The 26,497-nt window shown below is 39.8% G+C and overlaps 1 protein-coding gene across 1 annotated transcript in view; it reads left to right on the top strand.

Moving 5' to 3' along the window:
• Positions 1 to 26,497, top strand: part of AMOT (angiomotin) — a 42,092-nt gene that overhangs the window by 5,530 nt on the left and 10,065 nt on the right. The window contains exons 2-7 of the mRNA XM_028132022.2: positions 1,731 to 2,223; positions 6,241 to 6,385; positions 7,368 to 7,460; positions 10,059 to 10,204; positions 23,373 to 23,522; positions 24,272 to 24,462. Coding sequence (XP_027987823.2) covers positions 1,731 to 2,223; positions 6,241 to 6,385; positions 7,368 to 7,460; positions 10,059 to 10,204; positions 23,373 to 23,522; positions 24,272 to 24,462 — 1,218 coding nt within the window. The remainder of the gene's footprint in view (positions 1 to 1,730; positions 2,224 to 6,240; positions 6,386 to 7,367; positions 7,461 to 10,058; positions 10,205 to 23,372; positions 23,523 to 24,271; positions 24,463 to 26,497) is intronic.

Raw genomic sequence — 26,497 nt, 5'->3', positions numbered from 1 at the left:
GACAGAAACTAGGGCTGGAGCAGGTTTGAGGGCTCTGGTGAACATCAGGTAATTGGGTGTCCATGAGCAAGTGGTAGGAATGATTTTCCAGCAGTAAAAATCTCTAATAGTGAGGATCTCTTGTCAGGTTATATAAATGAACAATAATGATAACTGGAGTGTGTGTGGGAGAGATGTGCTATAGCATCTGGAATACCAGTTAAAAGTTAATTGCTCCTGGTGATTTGTCCCAGTTCCACCATAAATTGCATGCAATTCAGTGCAAAGATTAAATGAATATCCGATAAGTAAAATCACTAACAGGGTCAACCTAGCTTTCTGGGAGGTAGATAAGAGACTCTTGTAATTCCTATTGAGCTCCAAAATGAGAAGAGTCCAGTATTTTTGTAATTAATTTGCAACCTCAGGAAGGAAACAGGCTCTTGCAGATAAAGTAATTTGAGCAATGTTATACAGCTAGTAAGCAGTAGAAAAGGTCTCTCAACTCTGCTGGTATCCAAATCCCATGATCTTAGCCATCTGTCTTCCCTGAATTGAGAAATATAAATTGTAGGGTAAGCATCCACAGGATGTGGGAGTATATGAGGTGCATTGGGCATGGGCTTGGGGTGGGATGTATAAGCATTTTTTGTGTATATTGATAGATGTGCTTCCTTGTGGAAGTGATCCATTCACATATTCTGATTGTTTCTCTTAATGGACAGTAGTCCAGTTTTAGGTATAAAAATGAGAGAGCCACATTAAACAATGTACCAAAGTTCTCTTTCTGGAACTTTCTGTAAGCAATAGGCTATGAATCTGAACATCAGCATGAGGAAATCAATATATTATGGTAGTGGATAGAGCCTGGAAATGGGAATTGGGAAACAAAGGTTCTACCCTGTCACCCCCATAACTCACTCTGTAATATTTGGCATATTGCTTCCTTTTTTTGGACCTCATTTTCTCCCTCTCTCCATTGACAGAGTTGGACTAAATTATTTCATTGAGGCCTTTCCAGTCCTTACATTTTGTGATTCAGTACATCAAAAATCATACAGTAGTGTTGCCTATAATCCCCTCGAGGCCATGGTATTATTACTACTATCCACAAATAGAGGTAGATCCCACTAACTATAGGATCTAATTCTAAATGCCACCTAATAGCTATCAGTCAGTTATTAATAACTATAATCAATAATAATTATTTGGTATCTAAAAAGTATTTACTTATCATTTTTGTGAATATATGTATTATCAAAGAGTGTTGCAGATAGCAAGACGAGAGATGTTTTTGACTGCTGCTCACTATTTCCTTTTGGGCAAGTAGAACATATTTTCTAAATTTGACTCTTTATGTGTGCCGGACCACATATAGAATGTCAGAAAAGGTTTAGTTTAAAATGAGGTGAGGTGAAAAATTAACTTGAAGAAGACTCATTTAAAATGCTTCTACTTGAGCACCAAGTGTATAGGCATTCATCGCTTTAATTTTCACAAAGCTACCTTTGAGATCAACTGGTTCAATCTTCTATGGGATGATGTCTCTGTCTGCCAGGCAGTCATAGAAGGTCAGACCTAGAAAGGACTGTGGAGGTCTTTGCAGAGATTCCATAGTCTAATACTGCCTGCTTCTCAGGTTGCAGGTGTCCTGGGGGGACTGAAAGCCTCCTCATGTCACTTTCTTGTGCCCTTCTCCCCCAGTGCCTTCAGAGAGAGCTTAACCTTAATATACCCTCCATGTTTTACAGGCCAACACAGGACATCTCATTGCCTTTGTCGGCCAGGAACTCTCAACTCCACAGCCCTACTTCTTCCCTCACGTCTGGGGGTTCCTTGTCCTTGCTGCAGTCTCCACCATCCACTAGATTATCTCCTGCTCAACATCCATTGGTCCCAAACCAAGGAGACCACTCGGCTCACCTTCCTAGGCAGCAGCAACATTTCCTTCCTAATCAGACTCACCAGAGTGATCTTTACCGTCTCACCCAGCCGGGCCTGAGTCAGCAGCAGCAGCAACACCACCACCACCATCACCAGCAGCAGCAGCAGCCACAGCCAGGAGAAGCCTATTCAGCTATGCCTAGGGCTCAGCAGTCTTCTGCTTCTTATCAGCCAATGCCGGCAGACCCTTTTGCCATTGTTTCCAGAGCCCAGCAGATGGTTGAGATCCTCTCAGAAGAGAACCGGAACTTGCGGCAGGAGTTGGAAGGATGCTACGAGAAGGTGGCAAGACTGCAGAAGGTGAGGCCCCAGTATTGGGATATTAGAGGCTCCTTTAAATCTTATATGTTTAATATCAATGTAAAAGTCTCCATTTGTGGGAGCCTGAGTGACTTATGTGCCTGTCTTAAGGATTCTTATATCTTTTTTGTTTGTTTGTTAATCCTCACCCGAGGATATTTTTCCATTGATCTTTTAGAGAGAGTGGAGGAGAGAGGGAAAGACAGAGAGAAACATCGGTGTGAGAGAAACACATCAATTGGTTGCCTCTTGCATGAGCCCTGATCAGGGCCCTGGCCAGGGAGGAGCCGGCAACCAAAGTACGTGCCCTTGACTGAAATCGAACAGGGAACCCTTTGGTCCACAAGCCGACTAGGGGGCAAGGATGCTTATATCTGAAGGTTATATATACTTGAAACTTTGGGAAAAGCCTCTACCTTTCTTTCTAGGAGACGTAACATTTTATATTTATGTGAGGAGGAAGTTTTCCTAGACACCATGGCCTTAAGAAAACTTGATTGATTGTTTCAGAATCCCAATAGGCAGAGAACCTTCTTCATAAGGTCAAGAACACTGGTGATGTCTGCGGAGGTGAAGAACCTACCAGCATAAAGACATTTTGTATTGCTTATAGTTAATACTGAACTTGAACCCTAAGTATAAAATCATAGTTTCTAGAAAAATCTCACCACTGAAGTTAGATCCTGCCCTGCCTTGTTCTGGAAAGGGCTTAGAGCACTTTTCCAAGTGGAAGTGTGGAAGTTCCCATGGTAACTGTTTTTCAACACCCGCTTCCTTATTCTTTATCCTCTTTTTTTCCTTTGGTTCTTCCCTGTAACTCACATTCAACATCTGCTCTCTCTTTCCTTATTCTTTATCCTCTTTTTTCCTTTGGTTCTTCCCTGTAGCTCACATTCAACATCTGCTCTCTCTCTCTCTCTCTCTCTCTCTCTCTCTCTCTCTCTCTCTCTCTCTCGGGTGCAGGAGAGGCTTAGCACCACAGCTGGGTGACAGGTGACAGCCCTAGGCTGAAGAAGTAGAAAAAAGAATGTATGTCCCCAGTTCACATTCTTTCCTGGGCCCTTCCTGTCTCCTGCAGCTGGGACTTGAGCTCTTGAGTGCTCTAAACTAGGAACCTTAGCTCTTGGCTTCCAGTGGCTGTTGGTGAATAGGATTATGCCTTTGGCAGCCGTTTTGCAGCTTTTGTCATTGTAGAGCTCCTGTGGTTTGATCTCCCTACAATGCAAACTGTTTAGGGAGGTGGGGGTGAAAGTGGGATGGGGAGGGAAGGGAGGTTGCCTGGTATTGTTCAACTCTGTCCTTAGGAGACACCCACAAATGGAAATTTCAGGGGCCTGGATCAAGCTGAGAATTTGTAAACACCAAATCTGGGTTTTAAAGGAGAGAGGAAGACTTACTGTCAGCTAAGTATTTTTATGTAGTAAAAACATTTCCCCCCAATGTTTCCAAATAAGAATGGGGGTTGGTGGGGTTAAATGAGAACTGTTTCTCCCTGACTTTGCCCCCAATTTAAAAATTCCCCCCTTCATTCATTTAACAATACCCCCACCCCATCACATTGGTTCACTAAATGGATCATTTTCACACACTAGAGGCATACTGGCCCAGTTTGGCTGATTAGATTTAACAGTTGCTACCCTTCCCAAACTCTCTATTCAGGGTGGCCCCAGCCACATCTTTGATGTAGTAACTGAAGGTTGGACCCAGATCTTCTGTAGTCCCTCTTCTTGCCTGCTTTTTTTTAATCAATCAGCAGCCTCCGGTGGTCTTATTCTGACTCCAGGGTTCGACCCCACAACAGATCCATGGTGATTTTTTTAGGGGGAGGGTGGGTGGCAGGAAGAGGAGCAGAATAGGATTTGTGGTGTTTGTTCCCAAGTATGGGTAAAGATGCCTCAACTGAGTGTAATTGACACACCTTGAGTGCTGGGGGAAGCGAAGCCAACCCAGTGCTGCAATGGACAAGAGACACAGGTGAGGTAGAAGAGGAAAAAGAAAGTGAGGAGAATGAGGTGTAGATACCAGCTGGTCTAGAACAAATAAGGAGGCCCAAGGTTTATGAGGGGTATAAGTAGATAAAATAAGTCTGGAAACTCACCACCACCCTCCCTCTCCCCGGCCACCACCATTGCATAGATCAGATTAGTGGATATGCCCTCCTGTGACTTCTTTTCCTGGAAGGTTCTGTTTACGGGTGTACAACTTGCCCTTTTGGAGGGTACAGTATCTACACAGGGGGGCAGGGAAAGGATTTGTGTAAGATCTTGAAATAGTACTCTGAACAACTTGAGGGACTGTCTTCAGGTGTGGCATTCTGTGGAGAACTGGAAAGCCTTGTTAAGGCTGCCCAGAGCAGACAAACACCAAGCTGCTCTTTCAAATGGAAATGTTTATTTTCTCTACTCAGCACTTGAATTTCACGCAGAAGCTTTATCAGGCCCAAGCCTTGCAGATCATGTCTCTAAATGCCATTCACCAGTTTTTCCCTTCTGTGCTGTTATCTTGGTGCCATCTGCAAGGAGAAAAACATTCTCAAGTCTGCTCTTTTCTGGGGCGTAAGCCTCATTTGTTTGCAGGAAGTCCTGCATCAGGCATAATTTTGGCTGGGGCAGGTGGAATCTGAGTTGTTTGGTAACCACACCTTTCCCCCAAGCTTTCAGCCTAAGATTTCTCCCTGTAAAGCACCCTGAGCTTTGTTATGGAGGATAGTGGAAAACTGAGAGAGAGTGCAGAAAGGTTGCAAGAATCACATTTATTTTGAAAATTTCTTAATAGACCAAGGGGCTTATTTGTCTCATTCAAATTATATGCAAATAGTCCTGTGGTTATTGTATGTGCAATGAAGCTATACTGATTACAGAAAGACTTTGGAGTCTAATTTCTTATTTTCTTGTTGTTTGGGCTGATTCAGGGCAAAACTCTTTCTCTTTGATGTTTTGTGTTGTTGTTGTTTTCCATTTTACAAGATTTGCCAGAGTGTCATAAAACACAACTCTGATTATGAATTTCTGTTAAAAAATCTGTACTGGCTTCCCACTGGCTATGGGATAAAGTCCAAATGCCTGGCATTAAAGCCCATTTATTATCTGAATCCATTCTATCTTTGCAGCCAGATATCATCAGCTTCCCTCTGTGTACCCCACAGTATCCAGCCAAATAGAACTACTGGTCACTCTGGGAATGCATTCACAAACTCAGAATAGAATACCCTTCCACTCACCTGTGCTCATTGAAATCTGATCCAGCTTTTAGGATCTAACTCTAAATGCCACCTCCTCCCTGAAATTGTCCTCCTCTCCCCTCACCCCCAACCAGGAATAACCTCTTCCTCCCTTACACTTAATAGGACTACTCTTACCATCTCTTTTTTCTCCTATAGTCTTTTACTTGATTAGCTAAAAAGCTTCTTGAGGTCAATGATAATATCCTCACTCATTTTTAGATATTCCATAGTCCCTTATTTGGCCGTTGGTAAATATTTGTTAAATTGAACTGAACTACTGCATGAGTATGAGGCTTAGAGTTTTTACAGTTTGCTTCTGCCACTAGTGTCATGTTCAAAAAGGCAATTTCGCTCTTCTCTGCTAAAATGGGGAGAGGTGTCCTTATGAAGGCATATATCAAGGCGAATCAAAATAAACATGTGAAAGCCCTTTGAGCACTCTAGAGTAACATTACCTACATACTATATACATTATTATTTTCAAATTTAAAAAAAATCTTAATTCATATATGAAAATCATTTATATTATAAAATCATTTAAATTTATTCTCTCCTACTACCTTCTCTGAAGGCAGAAACTGTATTTTTTTTTAACCTGTGGAATTGTCCTGAGCCAGTGAGATAATTGTCCTTCTGGGAAACTTTTGTAATCTGTGTTATGCCTCCCAGCCATCTATAAAGCTCTGGGGGAAGTTGTCATTAAGGATTTGCATGTATGTTTTCAGACCATCTTTTCATCAAGCTCCAACCTTCCCCACTATCTTTCCTTTTTTTTTTTTTTTTTTTTTTTGCAGGTGGAGACAGAAATCCAACGTGTCTCGGAGGCATATGAGAACCTTGTGAAGTCATCCTCCAAAAGAGAAACCTTGGAGAAAGCCATGAGAAACAAGCTTGAAGGGGAGATTCGAAGGATGCACGACTTTAACAGGGATCTGAGAGGTGAGGGAATCACTTCTGAAGCATCATACAAGATGTAGAAAGGAAGGGCTATGGAGCACACGTTGAGGCTCTTAGGTTTGTTCAGTCCACTAGTACGATTAATAAATTGCAGGGCATACACCAGGTCAGGTTTTTGTGACTACAATAGCACTTGGTCCCAAGATTGCTTAATCAAAGTGGGATGAGTTGATATGTTAATCAGTTGGTACCTATCCTGGGACTCCTGGACTTACCCAGCTCACCCCCACAATTGGTGCTGCTTCTCTTCCTTTATAGGTTTTGCAGAGGCCAAGTGTTTTGGCAGAGCAAGCTTGAAATAGTGATATCCTCCATTGTTTCTAGGACTCCTTCCTTGTATTTTTACCTTAACATGATAATATTAAAGATGGTGAGAAATAACCACTTTCAACACTTTCAAAATTGATGACCTTGGCAATGTTGTTTTCTGTCTTTGGATTTAGGTTATCTTATCTGTAAAATGAGGGAACTGAACTAGATGCTGCCTATGGTCCCCTTCCAGTTTTGACAGTACAGGGTTTTAAAGACTTTATAATAACTCTGATGCTTTCTCTATAGGTGAATGAAAGATATATATATATACACACACATATATTTATACACACACACACATATATATACATACATATATACTTATACATATATATATGTGTGTGTATATATATATATATATATATATATATATATATATATATTCAGGGATAGATTCCTTTGTTGAAATGTAGAATTCTGAACTTAGGTTTTGTCAGTATGGACCAAAAGTGTTAAGTACTCAACTCCTCTTTCCCTGCAATGTTCTAGTTTTGTTTGGGGATCTATACTTACAAACATATGTCTGTGTCACCCATTTTTGTGTAACAAGAAGAAGCCGGCTTGTTTGCCCAAGTTCAGTATTGAGAGAGCCAACAACATGTGCATGGAAGTTTGTGTATGGGACTCTGTTGATTGTGTCCGAATTCCACAGAGCGTCTGGAGACTGCCAACAAACAGCTTGCGGAGAAAGAATACGAGGGGACAGAGGATACCAGAAAAACCATCTCTCAGCTCTTTGCAAAAAGTAAGTCTGAAAGCTTCAGCAGCAAGTAATTATGTATGGATGGGAATGAGGTGTGGGAAAGGGCACACAGTTCTGTTTAGCCTTGAAAAGTCAGGGCAGAGTGGATGTCATCTAGGAAGTATTTTTTCCTGTTCAAGCATAAAGTTGGAAGAATGTGTGTGTGTGTGTGTGTGTGTGTGTGTGTGTGTGTGTGTGTTTTCTAGGCCAAGAAGGCTGCTTGCCACAACAATTAGTGATATCTATATGGCTCCTTCTGTATAAAACCAGAAAAGTCCCTTGAAGTCCCTGCATTTGTCGTGGCTACCTGAAAAGAACCTTAGTGACCATAGGGTCTTTTCATGTTGACGGGATTTGTTGTTGAAGGCTCCATGTGCTGGCTCTGGTGGAGATGGGATTAGCTTGCAGGATTGATTAGTGTTTGCAATACCACCTGCTCCTGGGGCTCCCTTAGTTAAAACACCTTATATTGTCATATCATCATACCTTGGTGGATTACAAGGGTAGCTAGAGGGGGACCATTGCTATGGCCTGCACTAGTGACTCTGACTACAGAGTTGGAGGGTATGGGGAAGGGCAGAGCTCTGTCTTCCTTAAAATAGTGTTTCCTTTGTCTTGAAATACTCCCAAGACCAGGACAATGAATTAATCCTCTTCTTTATCGGTCTCCAGTGGACTCCACCCAGCAAGACAATGCCTTATTCTTTCCAATTGCCACAATAAAACCAGCAATAAAAATTACACAGTGGATTGAGTCCATAGGGAGAATGAGTTCGGGGGAAGCATGAACTATCCCCACTTCTACAGATGTCCTTAGTTGGTGTCCCTACCCTCAGCCTCCCTCAGTTTGGCTCCCAGCTGGAGTAGTACTTGGTGGGACTTGTCAGGCCCCATCTTTGCTGGGCTTGCACGTGACCCTTTCAAGTCATTCCATGCAGCTTCCAGTCAGCTTTTACAAGTGTGTTTGATCTCCTCTTGCAATGCCCCCCCTCCCTTAATGGTTGCTCCATTGTGCTCTGGCTTCAGAACTGGGAATTTTTCTTCATCATTTCCCTGAATCTGCTGTTCCTTTGTCAGTATGTCTTAGAATAAGGAATGTGGTTTTTCTGGTGTCATCAGTGCCTACTGTAAATCATTTTGAGGTTGCTTTCCCGGTGTCACGTTTACTCTGGAAGCTAGTTCACTGGTGGACAGGGTGGCAGCCTCCCAGGAAAAAAACAAAACAGAAAAATGTATGGTTTTTCACCCTGGTTCTGCTAGTTGGCACTCCTCTCTATGTAGAGTTGGTATTTCAGGTGTCCTAGTAGTTCTGTTACTGATGTAGAAAATGTGATAATTTAGCAGATTAAACTATACTAACAGCAGAGTGGAAGACTGTTAAATGGTTCTAGAAGGGAAAAATGGACTCTACCTCGTAGGCAGGGAAGAGGGCATGACTCGTGGCCCTTTAATTTCTTTTGCCTTTGGACTTTGCTTCTGGTTGGAACTGTGGCAGGAGCCAAGAAAGCCCTCTTGAAAAGCCTCCCTGGGGAATGTGCTCCAACTACTGTAGAGGCCAAACCAACTGGACCCTAGCATAAGGCAGTCTGGTACGCTAGAAAGAGCTTAGAACAACTTGACCTTAATTATGATCTCCAGTACTTATGTTACCAATTGTGGGACTTTGTGCAAGTTACTCAACTCTTCTGAGTGTCTGTTTTCTATAAGAAAAATGGAGAAGAGGAGAATAATGCCTTCCTAATATGGTTGTTCTGAGGATAAAGTTCGTGCAATATTTGGTACTCAATAAGTATTCAACAAATATTCATTTCTTTTCAAGGTGCATATCAATAGATATATAAAGTCAGAATAAGAAGAAAAGTGAGACTGCCCTATTAAAGTTTCTCCTACAAACTTAAGTATTAAGGTCTCGAGAGGAAGAGTACTCTACCTCCAAATGAGAATCATAACTGCTCATTTGAGTTTCTGGGACGAAGTCTGTCCTAGTTAGAAGGGGAAAGACTTAGAAAGGCATGGAGAATGACTAGCTGTGTCACTGTCATCTGTAGATACAATGCAATTATAGATTGATCTCAGTTAAAAAATAATGTTAGTAAAGGGTGGGATTTGAGTTTTTTGTGCATTTTGTGAAATATAATTTTTAGATTGATTTTATAATGAGGAAACAATGGGGAAAATGAGGGGGGTGCTTCTTCTTCTTCTTCTTCTTCTTCTTCTTCTTCTTCTTCTTTTCTTCTTTTTTTCTCTCTTTTTTTTTTTATCAATACAAGACCATTTGAAGATATAAAATTGAGGAGACAAGCCTACTTATTCTTCTCATGTGTGTATGTGTGTGTGTTCTCCTTTGTGTAATACTTTTCATAACAATTTTTGTTTTTACTTTCTCATTGCTTCTGCTCAACAGCCACTGTTAAGTGACTGTTCTTAATTTACACAGCAAGTTAGTGGTAGAGCCAGTGATAGAGTCCGGATCTGTCTGGTTCATTTATCTGTGTGCTAGAACACTACAACGTTTAGTAATGGATATGATTGACTGTTATGCTCAGGTAAGGTTTTGAGCCAGCTTCAGAATGGTAATGTTGACATTTCATGTCCTTATAGATAAGGAGAGCCTACGGGAGAAGGAGAAGCTGGAAGCCGAGCTGGCCACTGCCCGTTCTACCAACGAGGACCAAAGAAGACACATCGAAATCCGAGACCAGGCCCTGAGTAATGCCCAGGCTAAGGTGGTAAAGCTGGAGGAAGAGGTATGTGTAGTTTCCTCAGGTAGCCTGAGGGTGGAAGAACTGGGAGATCAAGGGCACTGGGGGTTTCCATTTTGGTGAACTGGCAGTTGTACGGTCTTCCAACAGAAAGGTCCCACCTGCTACTTCTAGTTATAGCTGTGCTGATGTGTGTGGCTTTTGATTCCTTTTCTCTGCAAGTTCCTTCCTTTTGCTCCAGAATAGAAAATCACCAAGGTCAAGGAGCAGTTTCTATTTGCTCACTCATATAGTAAGCTAACACCTTCCACCCAAGTTCTTACTATGCACCTAGCCCTGCCTTAGGCTTTTGACTTGTAACAGATATATATATATATAATTTTATTTTATTATTATTATTTTATAATTTATATATCTATAAATCATATATCTAAATCATAGTTATAAATAATATATATGTATATATATATTATCTATAATAATAAAAGCATAGTATGCTAATTAGACCAGATGTCCTTCCGGATGTCCTTCCAGACGAAGCTGGGACTGCGAGGGAAGCCTGGGTCCCGGGTGCCAGAGGGAAGCAGGTGCCGGCAGTTGGGGAAGGAAGGCCTACTCTTGCACAAATTTTGTGCATCGGGCCTCTAGTATATATATAAATTCCTGCCCTTACAGGGCTTTATTTTGGAAGGGTTAGAAAACGATTTCAAATAATTTAAAGTACTCCTAGAATCTTGAAATCAGAATGGTTCTTGTCTCCCTAAGCTCAGTGGGATGTTTGTCCCCTCAGGTAAAAAAATGAATCTTGATGGCTCTGCCGCTTGTCATTGGACTTATTTTTCAGATTTATTTTAGGATAAAAGCAATCTGGGGTGTCTCCAACAGGATGAAACCCAGGGACAGTTTATATTTTATGGCAGGCCAAAAGTTGTGTCCTTGCTCTTACTGGCTAGGTTCTGGAATGTAGGTATGTAGTGGGGTGAAGTTGTCAGTTATTTGTGTGCAAGGATGGAGCCTTCCCTTGACAAATGCAAGGGCCCCCAAAACTACTAAGCATATGATTAATATGTATTTGATTAGTCTTCATGTAGATGTTACCAGATCTCCACACTCAGTTGTGTTCCTGTGAAATAGAGGGAGCTTTGCTGCTGGTTTGTCATTAATTGATCTTGGATCAATTGTCATTGTATTGGAGTACTACTAACTTTTAGATGTTTTGCACTTCTGGGAATTGGTATGTTCCAGCAAAAAATTGGTGCTAAAGTACAACTTTGTAAAGAAAATTTCACGTCTCACTGACTTATCTATTCTAAAATTAAATTGTTTTAAGAGAAAAAGTAGCCTCCATTAAAACAAGCTGAAAGTTTTATAAACTTGAAACCAAAGTATTTAGTGAAGAAGCCCTCAGACACTGCAAACACAGCTTTCTAACTATTATAAGTGAGACATCTTTCCTACCTTCACTCATTGCCTGTTCTTCTCCCTCTCAGTAAGAATGGTTCTGGTTCTTAGAGATCTGATTTACAGGTATACTTTGCTTCATTTCTTGGGGATTAATATGCTTGTTGGAGCTGGATTGTGGGTTTATACTTTTTCAGTAGGTAATACCATCTGACCTTTGATGTCCTTGAACCTGAATTGCTTAATTATTAAACTTCAGGTTGTATAAACTTAGGCTAATGTCCTGCTTCATGGATTGTCTACATCAGAAATACCACTAAGATGCTTTATTGTAAATGAGGAATACTTACATATTCCTGGTGTCCAAGTCTAAGGAGCTTAGCACACCCTTTAGCCTTTTGCTACACTTCATATTTACCCTTCCTCCCCGCTCTTGCAAGGAAATCACAGAGTAAATTACAGGATGAAGATAAAGAAGGGAAAACTGAGAGACCCGCTGAGAAGTAGTAGCTTGCTGGTGATCACATGGCAAGTCTTGGGTAGAGCCAGGAATAAAACTGGAATCTCATGACTCTTCATTCCCTAGACCCTGCTGCCTTTCTCCCTGTCTGAATCATCCTTTGGTTCCACTCCCAAAAAGAAAATGTGGGCGCTTGTTCAGATTTAGTAACCTCTGCATCTTCAATTTAAAACAATTGCATTACCCATTGGGCCCCTCTTTTTCAGCAGACTATGAGAAGCTCATCCACACTGCTCTGAGTTTGGGGTGTATAAAACAACCTTGCTCTGCCCCTCCAAGGAAGGGTATCCATCTAGCTGGAGATAAATGGGGACAAAGATTCTGCAAGTATCTTGGTTTGCAGTGTCTGAAGGCTCGGTGGTAACTGGTTATTAATTATGAAAATAATATACATGTATGGAGAGCATGTTAATCTGTAGTTCCCACTGGGCAGCCCTTACTGAAACAGTTGCCTGAAATACATTTCTGCTTTCAAACTTCTGAGGCTTTCCTGGGCATTTGTTCCAGAGATTTTTAGTTGTTTTCCAGGGCCCTGCTCCCAAATACATAGATTTATAGTTTATAATTTAAAGGAGAAGTCCTAAATATTAGCCTAGGATTAAATGATGACATCTAGTGGCCAGATATCTCAAATGAGCTAATCAATTATTGTTAATATTTTAGTCCTAAGCTCACTTGTACTTTTTTACAGAGTCTAGTTGTTGGGAAAATGTGAGTTGCTGTTGCTAAAGGAGGTGGAACATTTGATGGGGAGAGCAGGCTGGGAACCTTTTCCCTGACAGAATCCAGAGGCGGAGGCCATGTAATGTCTCCCAGACTCTCAAGTGAGACCACCTCTAGCACACAGAGAGGCTTGAAATCACATCTCAGGAAACATACAATGATTCTTATTTTCCTTTTTGTTTTAGCAGCCTATCAGAGCAAGATTTGCTCATAGGTGGTGTTAGTCCTAGCTCCTCTATACTATGAAAAGGAAAACATCTCTTCCCTTATCCTCAAATACAGAAATTGATCATTGAAGTTTTGCTTTTCTGCTGTGACTCAACCCCCATTAGGCCTTGTTCTTCTTGGGGTAAAATTTTTAAGTATGGAACATTAGGGAGGTATTTAAGGTGAATAGGTAGCTCTGGAACTAATCTAGTAAGGGATCTTTATTGTGATTCTTTAACAAAACTAGTAAACATTTCAAAATCAAGAAGGGTATCATGAATAAAAAATGTATTCCTCTCTCTGAGATGGCCCTAGTAAGGTCATGTCTGAAGGCAGAGTGATATGTCAGATGCCTACCTATTTCTCATATAAACAAATAATTTGGTTATGGCTTACAAATGATAGCATGGATTTTCCTTAGACGTTCTTCCAAAGAAAACTTAGTCTACTTGGTAAATGAGAAATAGGGAAATTTACCCAAATTAAGCCTTTTGTCTAAGAAATATTTTGTTAGCCTACTAAGTACAAGGTCACTCAGGTAACAATTTTGCACTGCATCAAGATGGTCAGAATCATTATATCATACACCTAAAACTAATATAATGTTACATGTCTATTATATATCTCAATTTTTAAAAGATGATCTGGGAAAGATCATGACTACTTTAATGGTCTGAGGACCCTTGAGTGCACTTATGTCTTTCTCTCTACAAAGTCATCATTTAGATGCTTTTCCTGAAATCCATCCCACCTTTCTAATCCCATTAAGTCTCTTCCCCATGATATTCTAGTCCCTGTGTTCTAAGCTCTACACAGAAATGGTGCCTCCGGCTTACAGAGAACTTTCTCTTGCAATCACAACTTCCTCTTTGCATTTCAGCACAGATTCTCTCATGGACCCTGCTCTGCTGACATGGAGGGAGATATCTTGCCAGGAAGGGGATAGCACTATAGCTAAAAAGCTGACCTTTTCTTTTTGTGAGTCACTATGATATGATCCAGGTCTTGTCACCAATCTTCAGCCTTTGCAGTAGACAGCCACTTGAGGCAAAAGGTGCCTTTCCATCCTTGCCCTTATCTTTCAGGACACGTAGGTTCTATTGAAGTGGCAGCTCATTAAACTCTAAGTCAAAAGAACTTTGTGTTCTACAGCAACTATGGTATTCTCCCATTCATAGAGACCTTCCCTTGCCCCCACTAATTTGACCTCACTGGAGGGTTTCGACAGATGCCTGGCATATTCACTCAGAAGGCTCAAGACAGCTCAGGCTTCTGGCTGGCTGCTGTCTTATGATCCAGAGCTGAGCCACCACTTGGGTAATTGTTTTAGGGATGGTGGGAAAGAGGCGCTGGCAAGATCAAAGAGGGAAGATGCTGCGGGTGGGCTGCTTACTGAGCAAAGTGCACAGGAAGAAACAGAGTGGAATGTGGGAGGGCTGGCAGAAAGATCTAGTGAGTCTTGTTCTTTAGCTTTAGGCGAGAATGACAGCCACAGAGATTCAGGAAAAGGGGGCCCAAATGTTAACCTTTTCTGAACTGCAATGGCTGGTGATGATTCAGACATCACAGTGATAGCTGTTAGTAGCAGTGTATTTTCCAGAGCCCTTTTGACACTCCATTCAATTCACCAAACTAAATTCATATTGTTTCACTGCATTTCCACCATTAACTAATAATATTTTCTGTTATTTCCAGGTCTCTCGCCACTTATTTGATTTATCTGTTTTGGTTTTAGCATAATTTCCTGCTATTATTCCACACAGTACCATAACTAGTCTCCTCGTTTCTCCGTATTAAAAGAGGAGACATTGATATGTCTAACCCAAAATACTTTTCAAACAATAAGATTTTATTGGTGTAGGTAAAACTCATACAATGATTATTATGGATTCTAAATATGGATGGAAGATCCAAGGGTATGAACTATGTATGCATTTAGGGTATTGATAGGAATCAGATAAAGTATGTAACTACCAGGAATCTTCCAGAACGTCCGGATGAATTTTTTTAAATTTCTTGAAAGACATTTCATCTAAGGATGAAATTTCCCATATTTATGGCAGCATATTTTCTTTGAAATAGGTCTTGCTTCACCCAATATGTTAAGAAATTATGTCCCCACCCCAAACAGAGATGGATTGACTTCTCAGAGCTTGATTTTCTCAGTTTTCCCTGATGATTTGGGCTTTTGAAATTCCCAAATTTGAAGTCCTTTGTATTTTTCTTTTGCCTCTTTAACACAATGAACTTCATTTCCTTGGTAGCAAGTTTCTAGAGATAGTTTCTACTCTTTAATTCTTTTAATATCCATTAGTGGACCACAGTCTCTTGGCAATGGACAGAGACAGCTTGCTAATACCAGGGTAGTATTTCCAAATTGCTTCAGAGGGAACACTTACTTGAAACCAGGGACTCCTGGATAAGGCTAAATTAAATAAAATGGAAATCACTGAAAGTTCATGGAGTAGCATATAACTAGTTGTATAAAGTTCATGGAGTAGCATATGACTAGTTGTATAAATGTCAGTTGTCATATTTGTGATACAGTGAGTGTTTGGAGTTGTAGGTAATAGATGGGAAAAATGAAAATCAGACATAATGAACGATGTTCTCTGTGCCACTGGACTTAGTTCTGTGTTATTAGTCTCAATGAAATTTAGCCAATGGAATGTTTGTATATGTTGGTGTTCAGCTAGTAATAATAGTCTACCCCCTCTACCTATCCATCTATATATTTCTTCATGATTTATTAAGACTTTTTTTAGATCAGTTGTAGGTCCATAGCAAAATTAAGGGGAAAGTACAGAGATTTTCCATATTCCCACTGCTTTCCATGCATGGATAGCCTCCACCATTGTCAACATTCCCCATCAGAGCAGTACATTTGTTACAATTGAATCTATTTGACACATCACAATCACCCAAAGTTCATAGTTTACATTATGGTTCATCTTGGGATTGTACATTCTATGGGCTTGAATAAATACAGGGGTGGGCAAAAGTAGGTCTACAGTTGTATGTATGGAAAATAATACAATATTTAACAAATAATACAAGAATAAACTGTTTTGCATACTCACAACTGCAAACCTACTTTATCCCACCCCTGTATATAATGAATGACCTGTATCCATCAATATATCATCATACATGGTATTTTCACTGCCCTAAAAAATCCTCTGTGTTCTAACTGTTTATTTCTACTCCCAATATACATTTTAACATTTTGAAAATATTTCCAAATATATTATTGTATCCCACTTTACAAATCTTTCAAGTTTTATCTTCTTTAGACAAATTAAGAAATTAAAGTGGACACAGATTATACAATTAGTGATAAATTTAGTAGAAAACCCAGATCTCTTAATTCCAAAATATCCCACCCTACCCTTTGTTCATTGATGAATAAATGGAGAAAGTTAATTAAATCACTTCCTTGCAAATGGTTGAGACAAATGGATAGCTTAAAGGGCCCTAGAAGTAATTTTGTACATAGCCATCCTTTAAAAATTAAATTTGAAAGACATCATAATTGTTGGAAGGAGGGAAAGATGCCATCACGTGGTGCTCATCTGCAGGGATCAAATTTTCCTGAGTCAGAAGGGGGTTAAGAGATTTGCCAGATGCTTGGGAATGGGTTCAAATTGTTTCAGAAGTGCAATGGAAAAGTATGATTGATTGAGCTCAAGAGTATTTGTTCTATTCTTCAATAGGTTGCTTTCCTGCTGTTTTTTCTCCCAGTTTTCCCCTTTAAAAACTTATCTCATAACAAGAATTATTTGAAACTCTTATCTTGACTTGCCAAGCAAAATAAATATATTTAACAAAGAGTGTTAAATATATTGTTTGTATATTTGCAGTTAACTAAGCTATGCTATGCTCATATTTGTTTTTGTACTTGATAGTTATTTAATATTAACTGGTCACCAAGAGTATAGTGAGCAATGAATTAGAAATAGAAGGCCCCTAACCTTAAGTAGTTTATGAAATACTGTCCTCAAATGGAGCAGGGGCTTTGTCTTGCTTCCCATTGGGTTACTACTTCCCTCAGATGTAAAATAGGGCCTGGCATATGATAAGCATTCAGTAAATATCTGTTGAATGAATGACTGAATATATACATAAATGAAATCTTATCAAATGATTGCTAATAGAGTACACATTATGGATGAGAGGCTCTAGGGAAGAATAACAGCCAGGGTCAGGTAGGATTATTCAAGGAAGAACTCCTGGAGAGTTTATTGATATGTTAAGGAAAGATGAAGAAGTGATCAGACTGATACAAAAGTTGATCATTTGCATTGTAAGCCTGGTTGAATTTTAAGACAGTAGCAGACTAGAATATTGATAAAGACGTTTTTAAGAGCCATACATACTTAGGCTGCACAGGGGACAATTTGACAGTAGACTGTGGGTGAATTGAAAAGCATTAAGTAGTTTGAGATATAGATGAGAGAGAAGAGCTCTTATCTAAAGAAGTAAGAGAGGAGGTGTAAAAGTGCATTGGATATAGTAGGTACCTAATCAATACAGCTTTTATGGCTATGCTAGTAGTAGATTGGTTATGTTCTTAAATAAGGCAGTTTTATAATGTACTACTTGGGAATGTTTGTTATAGCAAATATATGTAGAATGGACTGATTGTGTGTGTGTGTGTGTGTGTGTGTGTGTGTGTGTGTGTGTATGTGTGTTTGGACATGTGTGCTTGTGTGTAGATGGGAGAAGGTAACTGCAAGTAAGGAGATAGGTTATTATAATAATTTAGCTGTGAAATAAGGACTTAAACTATAAAGAAATGAAAGAATCTGAGAGATAATAGTTAGAATTAAGACATAGTGATAGGATATGGTAGACAAAGGAAAGTGAGAGTAGCAATTCCAAAATTTTGAGAATGGAAAAATAGGATAAGTAATGATAATGACTGAACTATCCAAAGGAAAACATTTTGGGTGGAGATGAAAGCAGTCTGGGGCTTATTAAGTGTCAAAGTGAGAAATCTTGCAGAGGTCCGTGATGAAAGAGAGCATGATAACCTTAAAAATAGGCATATAAGTAGCTGTTGAAAGTGCGGCATGAAGGAATCTCCAGTAGTGCGGAGGTGTAGAGCAAAGTTTCTCAAGCTCAGTGTTGTTGACATTTGGTGCCAGATAATTCTTTGGTGGTAGTGGTGGAGGAGCTGTCCTGTGCGCTGTGGGATATTTAGGAATATCACTGGCTTCTACTCATGAGGTGCCAGTAGCAACCTACCCCCATCTGTAACTACCCAAAATGTCTCTACACATTGCTAAATGTTCCCAGGAGGGAAAATCATCGCCAGATAAGAACCATTGGTACAGAGGCAAAAGAGTAAACTACCATAGATTGGACTTGGGGTACAGCAGAAGATGGGGGTTGGGTTTGGAAGGGAAGGTGACTCTAAATGATTAAGACAGAAAGTAAAAGTGATTTAAGGAATCATATTAGGAGAACATAGAATTAGGAAAAGCAAGGGAAAGGGGACTTTGACAACTTTTTGAAAATTGGCATTTGCTAAGAAAACATGAATGGATAGAATGATTTCCCCCATTTGCTGACTATCTGAAGGGAATTTGGTTTAAATGATGGGTTTACCTGGCTTCTTCTAGGGACCTATGGGTACTCACCTCTAGACTGGAGTCCTACCTTGGCTTTGGAAACCTTCCAAATGGACTTTTACTTCCTTTAATACTGAAAACATAGAAAAATAAATCATCTAATATCCTATGGAGACTATGCACATTTATGTTCTGTCTCTGGCATGCATGTACATGCATACAAACCAAGGCAGGACTTTTGTTTTTATCTCCAAGAATGTTCCTGTAAGGAATTCTAGGATCTTATTTTGCCTAACCCTCTTACTTATTTGTCAGTGTTGAAGGTGAAAAGGGGAAGCTTAGATTCATAAAATATTTGTGAATTAAAAGACTATTAGAGAACATCTGAGAGCATCTGTCTAGCCCAGTATTGTTGTTTTAACCTCATAAGACCCAGTGCACAAGGTGTTCCTAAGATATAAAATGATATATCCAATGGCACTGAGGGGAGAAATACCATGGGATCCTCAGGAATCTTTTTTTTGTTTGTTTGTTTGTTAATTCTCACCTGGGGATTTTTTTTCTCATTGATTTTTAGAAAGAGTCAAAGAGAGAGAGGGAGGGAGAGTGAGGTAGGGAGAGAGAGAGAGAGAGAGAGAGAGAGAGAGAGAGAGAGAGAGAGAGAGATGTGAGAGAGACACATCAATTGGTTGCATCTTGCACATGCCCCAATCAGGGTGGCGATAAAACCTGCAACCCAGGTACGTGCCCTTGACTGGGAATTTAACCCATGGTGACCCTTTGGTGCACAGGCCAACACTCTGACCACTGAGAAACATTGGCAAGGGCAGCAATCTTTTTTTGAAATGAAGTTTTATGTAAAACGCTAATATATAAAACACATATCAGAGGAACCATTTGATACAACACACACATTAGTGGCCTCTGAAACACTCAACAATACACTAGGCCTCTGAAACACGGTTTGAAAATCACTCCAGGGGTTGGCACTTTATCTGTAAAGGACCAGAGAGTAAATATTTTCAGTACTATTGACCATACAGTTTCTTTTGCAACTACACCTGGTCAACTCTGCCATTATTGCAGGAAGGCAGCTATAGCTAATACATAAATGAATGGGCATTTGGCTATATTTGGCCCACTGCTGACCATTTAAGTTTGCTGACTTCTAAATCCCCCATCATTTTTTAAAAAATAAATAGGGACTCTGAGGCTGAAAACAGGTAAGCAAATTACCAATAAGAGCAGAGCCAGGACTAGTATACAAGTCTCCTAATTACCACCTTGTTCCTTTCATTTTGCTGTCAAATAGAATTTTCTGATATATATCTGTGTATGCCTCTGTGTGTGTGTGTGTGTGTGTGTGTGTGTGTGTGTGTATGTGTGTGTATGTGTGTGTGGTGGTATGTGCTGTGCATAAGGGTCTTTAGTTAAACAATACCTTCAACCATAGGTAAAGTATTTCTCATAGAGGTTCTCCTAAATCATATCATTTTGAGAGAATATGGTATCCTGGCAGCTACTCATTGCTTGGTTTCAATTGTATCACCAATGAAGGGCCCTGCTCTATAAGGATATCTGAAGCTGTATTTCATGAAGTATTTGAGGCCCGATTTTATATGTCCTTCTAGGCAAAATTGCTGTATTTTTAATGTATTAATTAGATATTGATGAGATAATTAGAGCTACAGAGAACCATATCAAGGCTATCTGGAGTGAATGTTCAAAGTTGAAAGGACTAGAGCATGCATGACTTGGCAATAACTTTTCTAAAAAAAGAAAAATAACTCTGAGTACTTTTTGTGCCAGACACTCCACTAAACACTTCATATGTTATCTCCTTTGACCTTTATAAAGGTGTATGGTATTATCATCTCTGTATTATTGATGAATGAGTAAAATGGAAGCTTGGGGATATTAAATAGCTTGCCTAAGGTTGCATGCCTAGTGAGTGAGATAGCCAAGATTTGGACTTGGGCAGTCTGAGGCCAGAGCTCATGACCTTTACCATTTTACTATATGGCCTCTCTCTTCACCTAAGAAGGAACCACTGACACCTCTGATGGCATTGGAAAGTATAGTTGAGGGCCCAGGATGTCCTAGATACTGATGTAACATTTAAGAAGCCTAGCACAGGAGATGAGTTCGTAGAAGAGAGGCAGAAGAGGGGGTTTATCACGATGAAGGTAAAAGTGAAGCATATAACATCTGGGATAGTGAAAGATTTAATAAACCACATAGGCCTTTGTTTCTTTCTACTTATTGAAGATATCTAGAAAACAGAGTATGTAACTTAGAAGATAGTTGACCTTGTTGTTTGTATTTATAGGGTCTTGCATTGGTAGCATCCAAAAGTTGTCTTTTTCTATCCTTACTTATTTAGAGATTAAACATTTACTAGGTGATCATATGCTTATGGGTGAGCTGCACTCTTTCTTTTTAAAAAAGAGGTAGAATTATTCCAGCCACAGAGGTCCTTGTACCTTGTGGGAAATCATCCCAGTGACAAAGAAAGCATAATGGAATTTTTCTTGGCCTGCTTTGTGGAAGTTATCTGATCTGCATGTCTATCTTCAGCCAACTGAGAAAAAACTCTGCTTCTTTATTGTTTTTCCATTTCAGAAAGATGGCTCAGCCATAGAAATTGCTGGGAATCCCTTTGGTAAAATATGAGGTTTCCTTTCTCAAGAAAGACAGAGCATGGAGAAATTCACCTGTCCATGGACTGCTTATTTTTTAGTTGTCTGAGTTTACATTGCTGTACTTTACCATTAATACAAGAACTGCATGCTATCTAACTTTAATTGCCTTTAAGTATAACTGCTGTAAGCCTCAGTAATTATAGTTAACATTCTCTGCATTAACATTGCATTGCTCCCCTAAGGTTTTCACAGCAGTTCACAAATAAATACATTCAACTTTAAATAGCTCATGAGGATTATAGAACCCAAAAAGTGAAGGATAAAGGATATTTTCTGCTTCCCAATTATTCAGAGCTTAGCAAATAAGAAGGCAGAGACACCTATGGCCTAAAGGTCTTCATTGCTCTAGTCTAGTCAGTGTTGTTATAAATAGTTATGTATCCAAGGAAAGGAAGGTTTAAGCTTATTAAGGCAGAGAATGATGACTTTTATTTGTTTCTTTTATTTCTTAGGTAAAGGTCTAATGGATACACACATCTATATTTATAGCTTGTGACATCTGGTTTATAAGGTTAGATTGAATTAGGCATTGGAATAAAAGGAAATGTCAAGAACGTATAGAAAAAAAAAAATAAGTCTTCTGTTTTTATTCACCGAGGCAAAATATACTATAGGTCTGGTAGGAAAATACCAGTATAACGTGGTGTTTTTTTTTCTACCTGGAGAAAGTTCAATTCCAATTTGTGGAAAAGGCTGTTAAAAGACAGGAGCATTTCCCCACTAGCACAAGCCTTTGGCATCTGACTGGACATTTCAGATAGCAGTGATTTTGACTCATTACCATTAAGGAGTTACCTAGTTTCTACAATGGGGTAGTCAGGTTATGCTTGCTTGGCCCCTGCTAAGTGGGTATGGGCAGTGCCGGTAGAATGGGTAACCTCTTACATTGAAACTATCTGCCTATGTAGCTCAAGGGCTTGGGTATTTGTTGAAAAGTTAGAGTTTAGCTGAATTCTTGAATTTCCTTTTGACCAAGTTATTAATGTTTTCAGATTTAAATCATCATAATAAAAGTATCCCTAACCTTAGCCTCCATGAAAATGATGATGACAATTTGGAAAATTTTCTGCTTTATAGAGAGTCTATGGGTTGATTTTATTAGCAAGAAGGGCATTTTACAAGTAGTATGAAAAATGTAATCTGCTCACTTACTAACAAATTTGGAAGGATGTACTTTCCTTATTTTCTTAGTTGTATGTATACCTTCTTTAAAGAGAGTATTTCCTCATTCCTTCATTCCCATGGAGCCAGGACTTAGCTTGTAAGTTACAAGGGTACAAGAATTTAAATTTGTTAGTCTCAGCCTACTCCTACCTTTGCTTTGGGATATGGCTCATAGGCTTTCAGGGAAGAAGAGGTGTTTGACTTATTTAGTTTTATATTTGATTCATTAGTTTGAGTCTTTAGGGTTCTTTAAAGGTCTCCCCCCAAAAACTGAGAGATTACAGTCCAATATTATCAATTCAGGCTCATGAATGAGGCAGAAATTGCACATACTCTCTGTTCCTTTAATAAAAGGTAATTACCAGGACTGCAGGCTTCAAAAAGACAATTACAAACTCCTTGTACCTTCAGCAATTGACCTGCATAAAGGAAGACAGCTGCATAAAGGGGAGAGGTGGGCTTCCTTTCCATGCCAAATTAAGCTTTTTTTCCCCTGGAGAGCCCCCCTATTTTTTAGCATTTCTATATTGTATTGACCAAAGTAAGATATACCTTCCCCCAGTATATTCCAGATTAGAGTGAAGAAGAGCAGAGGTGAGGACATCCAAACATTTTAAGAGCTTTCCATCTACTATTACTTCCATCGTAGCATCTGTCTGATTTTACCCGTAGAAATAGATTTGGGGAAGACCTAGAGATAGGGAAGGGGAAGGAGATTAAAAAGGGGCTCCTAATTCCTGTCACTTATTGCATTCTCTGTATGATAAATGCCAGGCAGCCTGCTATTCATCATTAAGAACCTTCTCACAATGCACTCATTTTTAAAGTTGGACAGGAAGAGAGCTAAACAGTCATGGGCTGTGGGGGAGTGCATAACTGATCTTGTTATCTTTCCTTCATCCTGTCTCAACCTGATTTTTCAGCTTAAAAAGAAGCAGGTGTATGTAGATAAGGTGGAGAAGATGCAGCAGGCCCTTGTACAGCTCCAGGCAGCATGTGAAAAGCGTGAGCAGCTGGAACACCGTCTCCGGACACGACTGGAGAGAGAACTGGAATCCCTCAGAATTCAACAGGTTTGGGGAACTTAAAGAAAAGGAGTATTCCTGATTGCTTATTTTTCCCTTGGTGCTTGACATGAAGACAAAAACACACTCATGCTCATCTTTAGGATTTTTGCCTCACCCTATCTTACTCCAGAGTACCTTTTAATTGTAAAGGTGAAGCTTGCTTAGCTAGCTTCCTATCACAGCAAAATCCTTAATGCCTATTATCTTGCACCTTTTATTTTTCACATGAACCCCAGAAATAGTAGACCCAACAAGAAGTGAAGATGCTATAAAAGTATATTCCTAATCATTTTCGAATTGGAAATGGTCTTTAGAATCATCTGACCATACCCCTCATTTTTACATGAAAGTAAATCAAGACCTAGAAAAAGTTGTATGACTCATTGAAAGCCAAACAACAAGTTAGGGGCAAGGTAAAAACCAAAGCTTAGATTTGTAATTCCAATTTTAATCATGTACCATGCTTGCAGGCAGGCATGGTGCTTTGTAAAACATTTATCCACTTTCTGGGAAGCATGACAATTTGATATGGCACACTCCTTTCTTGATCAAGGGAGTCTCGGATTCAAGCCCAAAATAGAGAATCCTGTGGTCTTAGGAGAAAATCTGAATTCCCTTTTGCTTCAGAATCAGAATCCAAACTGAAGTGGATTGGGCAGTAATTCTTTCCAAATATAGAGACTCTTCAAAATGGGACTTGGCCACCACACTTCTTTTCCTACTAATCTGAGGGGTGTCGGCATCTCTCCCAACAGCGCCAGGGAAACTCTCAGCCCACCAACGTTTCAGAATACAATGCTGCTGCACTGATGGAGCTCCTTCGTGAAAAGGAGGAAAGGATCCTGGCCCTGGAAGCTGATATGACTAAGTGGGAACAAAAGTACTTAGAGGAGAACGTGATGAGACATTTTGCTCTGGATGCTGCTGCAACTGTAGCTGCTCAGAGGTAACTACTTGGCTGGTACAGTCAGGGGGTAGGAGAAGAACAAAAAGGTGACTAATTAATAGATTTTTCAGTGTGTTCTTTTTTCTTCTCTAATGTTCTCCACCCCTCCTACTTTCTACTTAAGTGTGTTTTCTTTCATCTAGTTATGCAGGGACTGAATGACTGTGGGGGCAGAGGGTCAGGGATTTGAAAATAAAAGTTACTTATAAACTTATTGGAACCATAGTTCAGCTTTCCTCAGAAGCCAGAATAATCACAGATGGAATCAACTGAACCATTTGCACATCTACATCACCAGAGCCACAGTGTCTTTCAGCCAGATGTGTAGGTTTCTTTGTTTAGCCCCCGAACTGGAGTGAAAGACTCTCCAGCAAAATGTACTCCGAAACTAAATGTCACTCAGAAGTGGCTGCTGCCATTTGATACCTTTGGCTTGTCCAAGATATGCCAAAGGCTATGCTTAACATGAATCCATCCTGCCCTTTGAGAAATTCTATATTTGAAGGATACATTCTCTGTGTCCATGAGTCTATCACATGTAAGCAGTCACATTCTATTTGATAAGGGAAAGTGGCTGGAGGATTTTAAAAATATTTCAGCTTATTTGTTCCCCTTTTCACATTATAAACAGTAATTTTTGATCTTTGGAGGAAACTGTTCTTATCCAGTTTGTTTGGCTCTCTGCTGGCCATACTCATCATTTGGGAAAGAATGAAACAATGACAAAACTAAATTCATGCTCGGCTGGTGTGGTTCAATGGTTGAGGATTGACCCATGAACCAAGAGGTCACTGGTTCAATTCCTGGTCAGAGCACATGCCCAGGTTTTGGGCTCAATCCCTAGTAGGGAGCATGCAGAAAGCAGCCGATCAATGATGTTTCTCTCTCATCGATGTTTCTATCTATCCTTCTCCCTTCTTATCTCTCTAAAAATCAATAAAAACGTATTTCAAAAACACACACACAGAAAAACTAAATTCAAATAATGAGATGACATGTGTTGTGGAGATACAGGAAGAGCCTTGATCTGGAGCTGGGTATTCAAGGTGGGCTATATAGCATATTGCACCCCTCACAGTCTCTATCCAGAAAGTTATTAAGAACCGCAGTGTTATTTTTAAGATTCTCCTAAACATGCTGAGCTGGAAGAGTCTGGAAGCGCTTGCCACACGTTGAGCTGGTTTGTTTGTGTGGAGGGGGCAGTTGATACATTTAGTTTTGAGTCTTTCTCCTGCTGAATTAGAGGGAGGTCAGTGCTTAAGAGCTGGACTGATGGTTTCTAAACTTATTTCCAGTTCTCCAGGAAGACATCTTATGTTTCTCTGCCTGCCTCCTGGTGTCCTCTATAAACCTTAAAGAGATTAGAATCACCTGTGTCTTGACTTTGAATTCCTCATGGGTTTAAGCTTACTTGTTTTTGTTTTCTGAGAAGTGTGCTCAGTACATGTCAGTGTAGTGATAGAGTGCACAGACACTCCAGTTGTGCTACTCAGATGGCCGAGAAGTTTGTAGGTAGATTGGAAGCAGAATTAATTCTAATTTTATCTCCTTGCTTCCAAGAAAACACCTATGCCCAGCACTTGTTCAGAATTTATTCAGGAAACCCTAACACTAAAAAGGAGATGCAAGGTAATTTTGTTGTCTTTGTGCATAAACTTAGAAAGATATAGCTCATGAAGGTATGCAGTGTGAGTAAATGTTAGAAAGCCAGGGTTCTTGGTACTGGGAGGTTCATTGCTGAAAATGACTTCAGAATAAGACTCCAGGTCAAGATGTAGGAAAGTGAGGAAGTTGTCATGGGCCTGGAAGAAGCGACCCCCTTTCCTTCCTTCCTGGGAAGTTTTGAGTATTGGGGGAAACCCCTTTCAAATGGATCTCTTTCCAGAATCTGTTGGCTCCACGAGGTAGATTTAATTTAAATAGAATTCCTTTAAATCACCAGGTGTAGAAGGTTTTCACTGTGTGCAGTAAATTGTGTATGCTTATCATTTAATGTGATAAAAAGCAGTCAGTTCCCTCCTGGTAGGACCTTTAT

This window comes from Eptesicus fuscus, chromosome 1, assembly GCF_027574615.1.
Source record: "Eptesicus fuscus isolate TK198812 chromosome 1, DD_ASM_mEF_20220401, whole genome shotgun sequence".
NCBI classification, from domain to species: Eukaryota; Metazoa; Chordata; class Mammalia; order Chiroptera; family Vespertilionidae; genus Eptesicus; species Eptesicus fuscus.
This window is presented reverse-complemented; position numbering and strand designations above follow the sequence as displayed.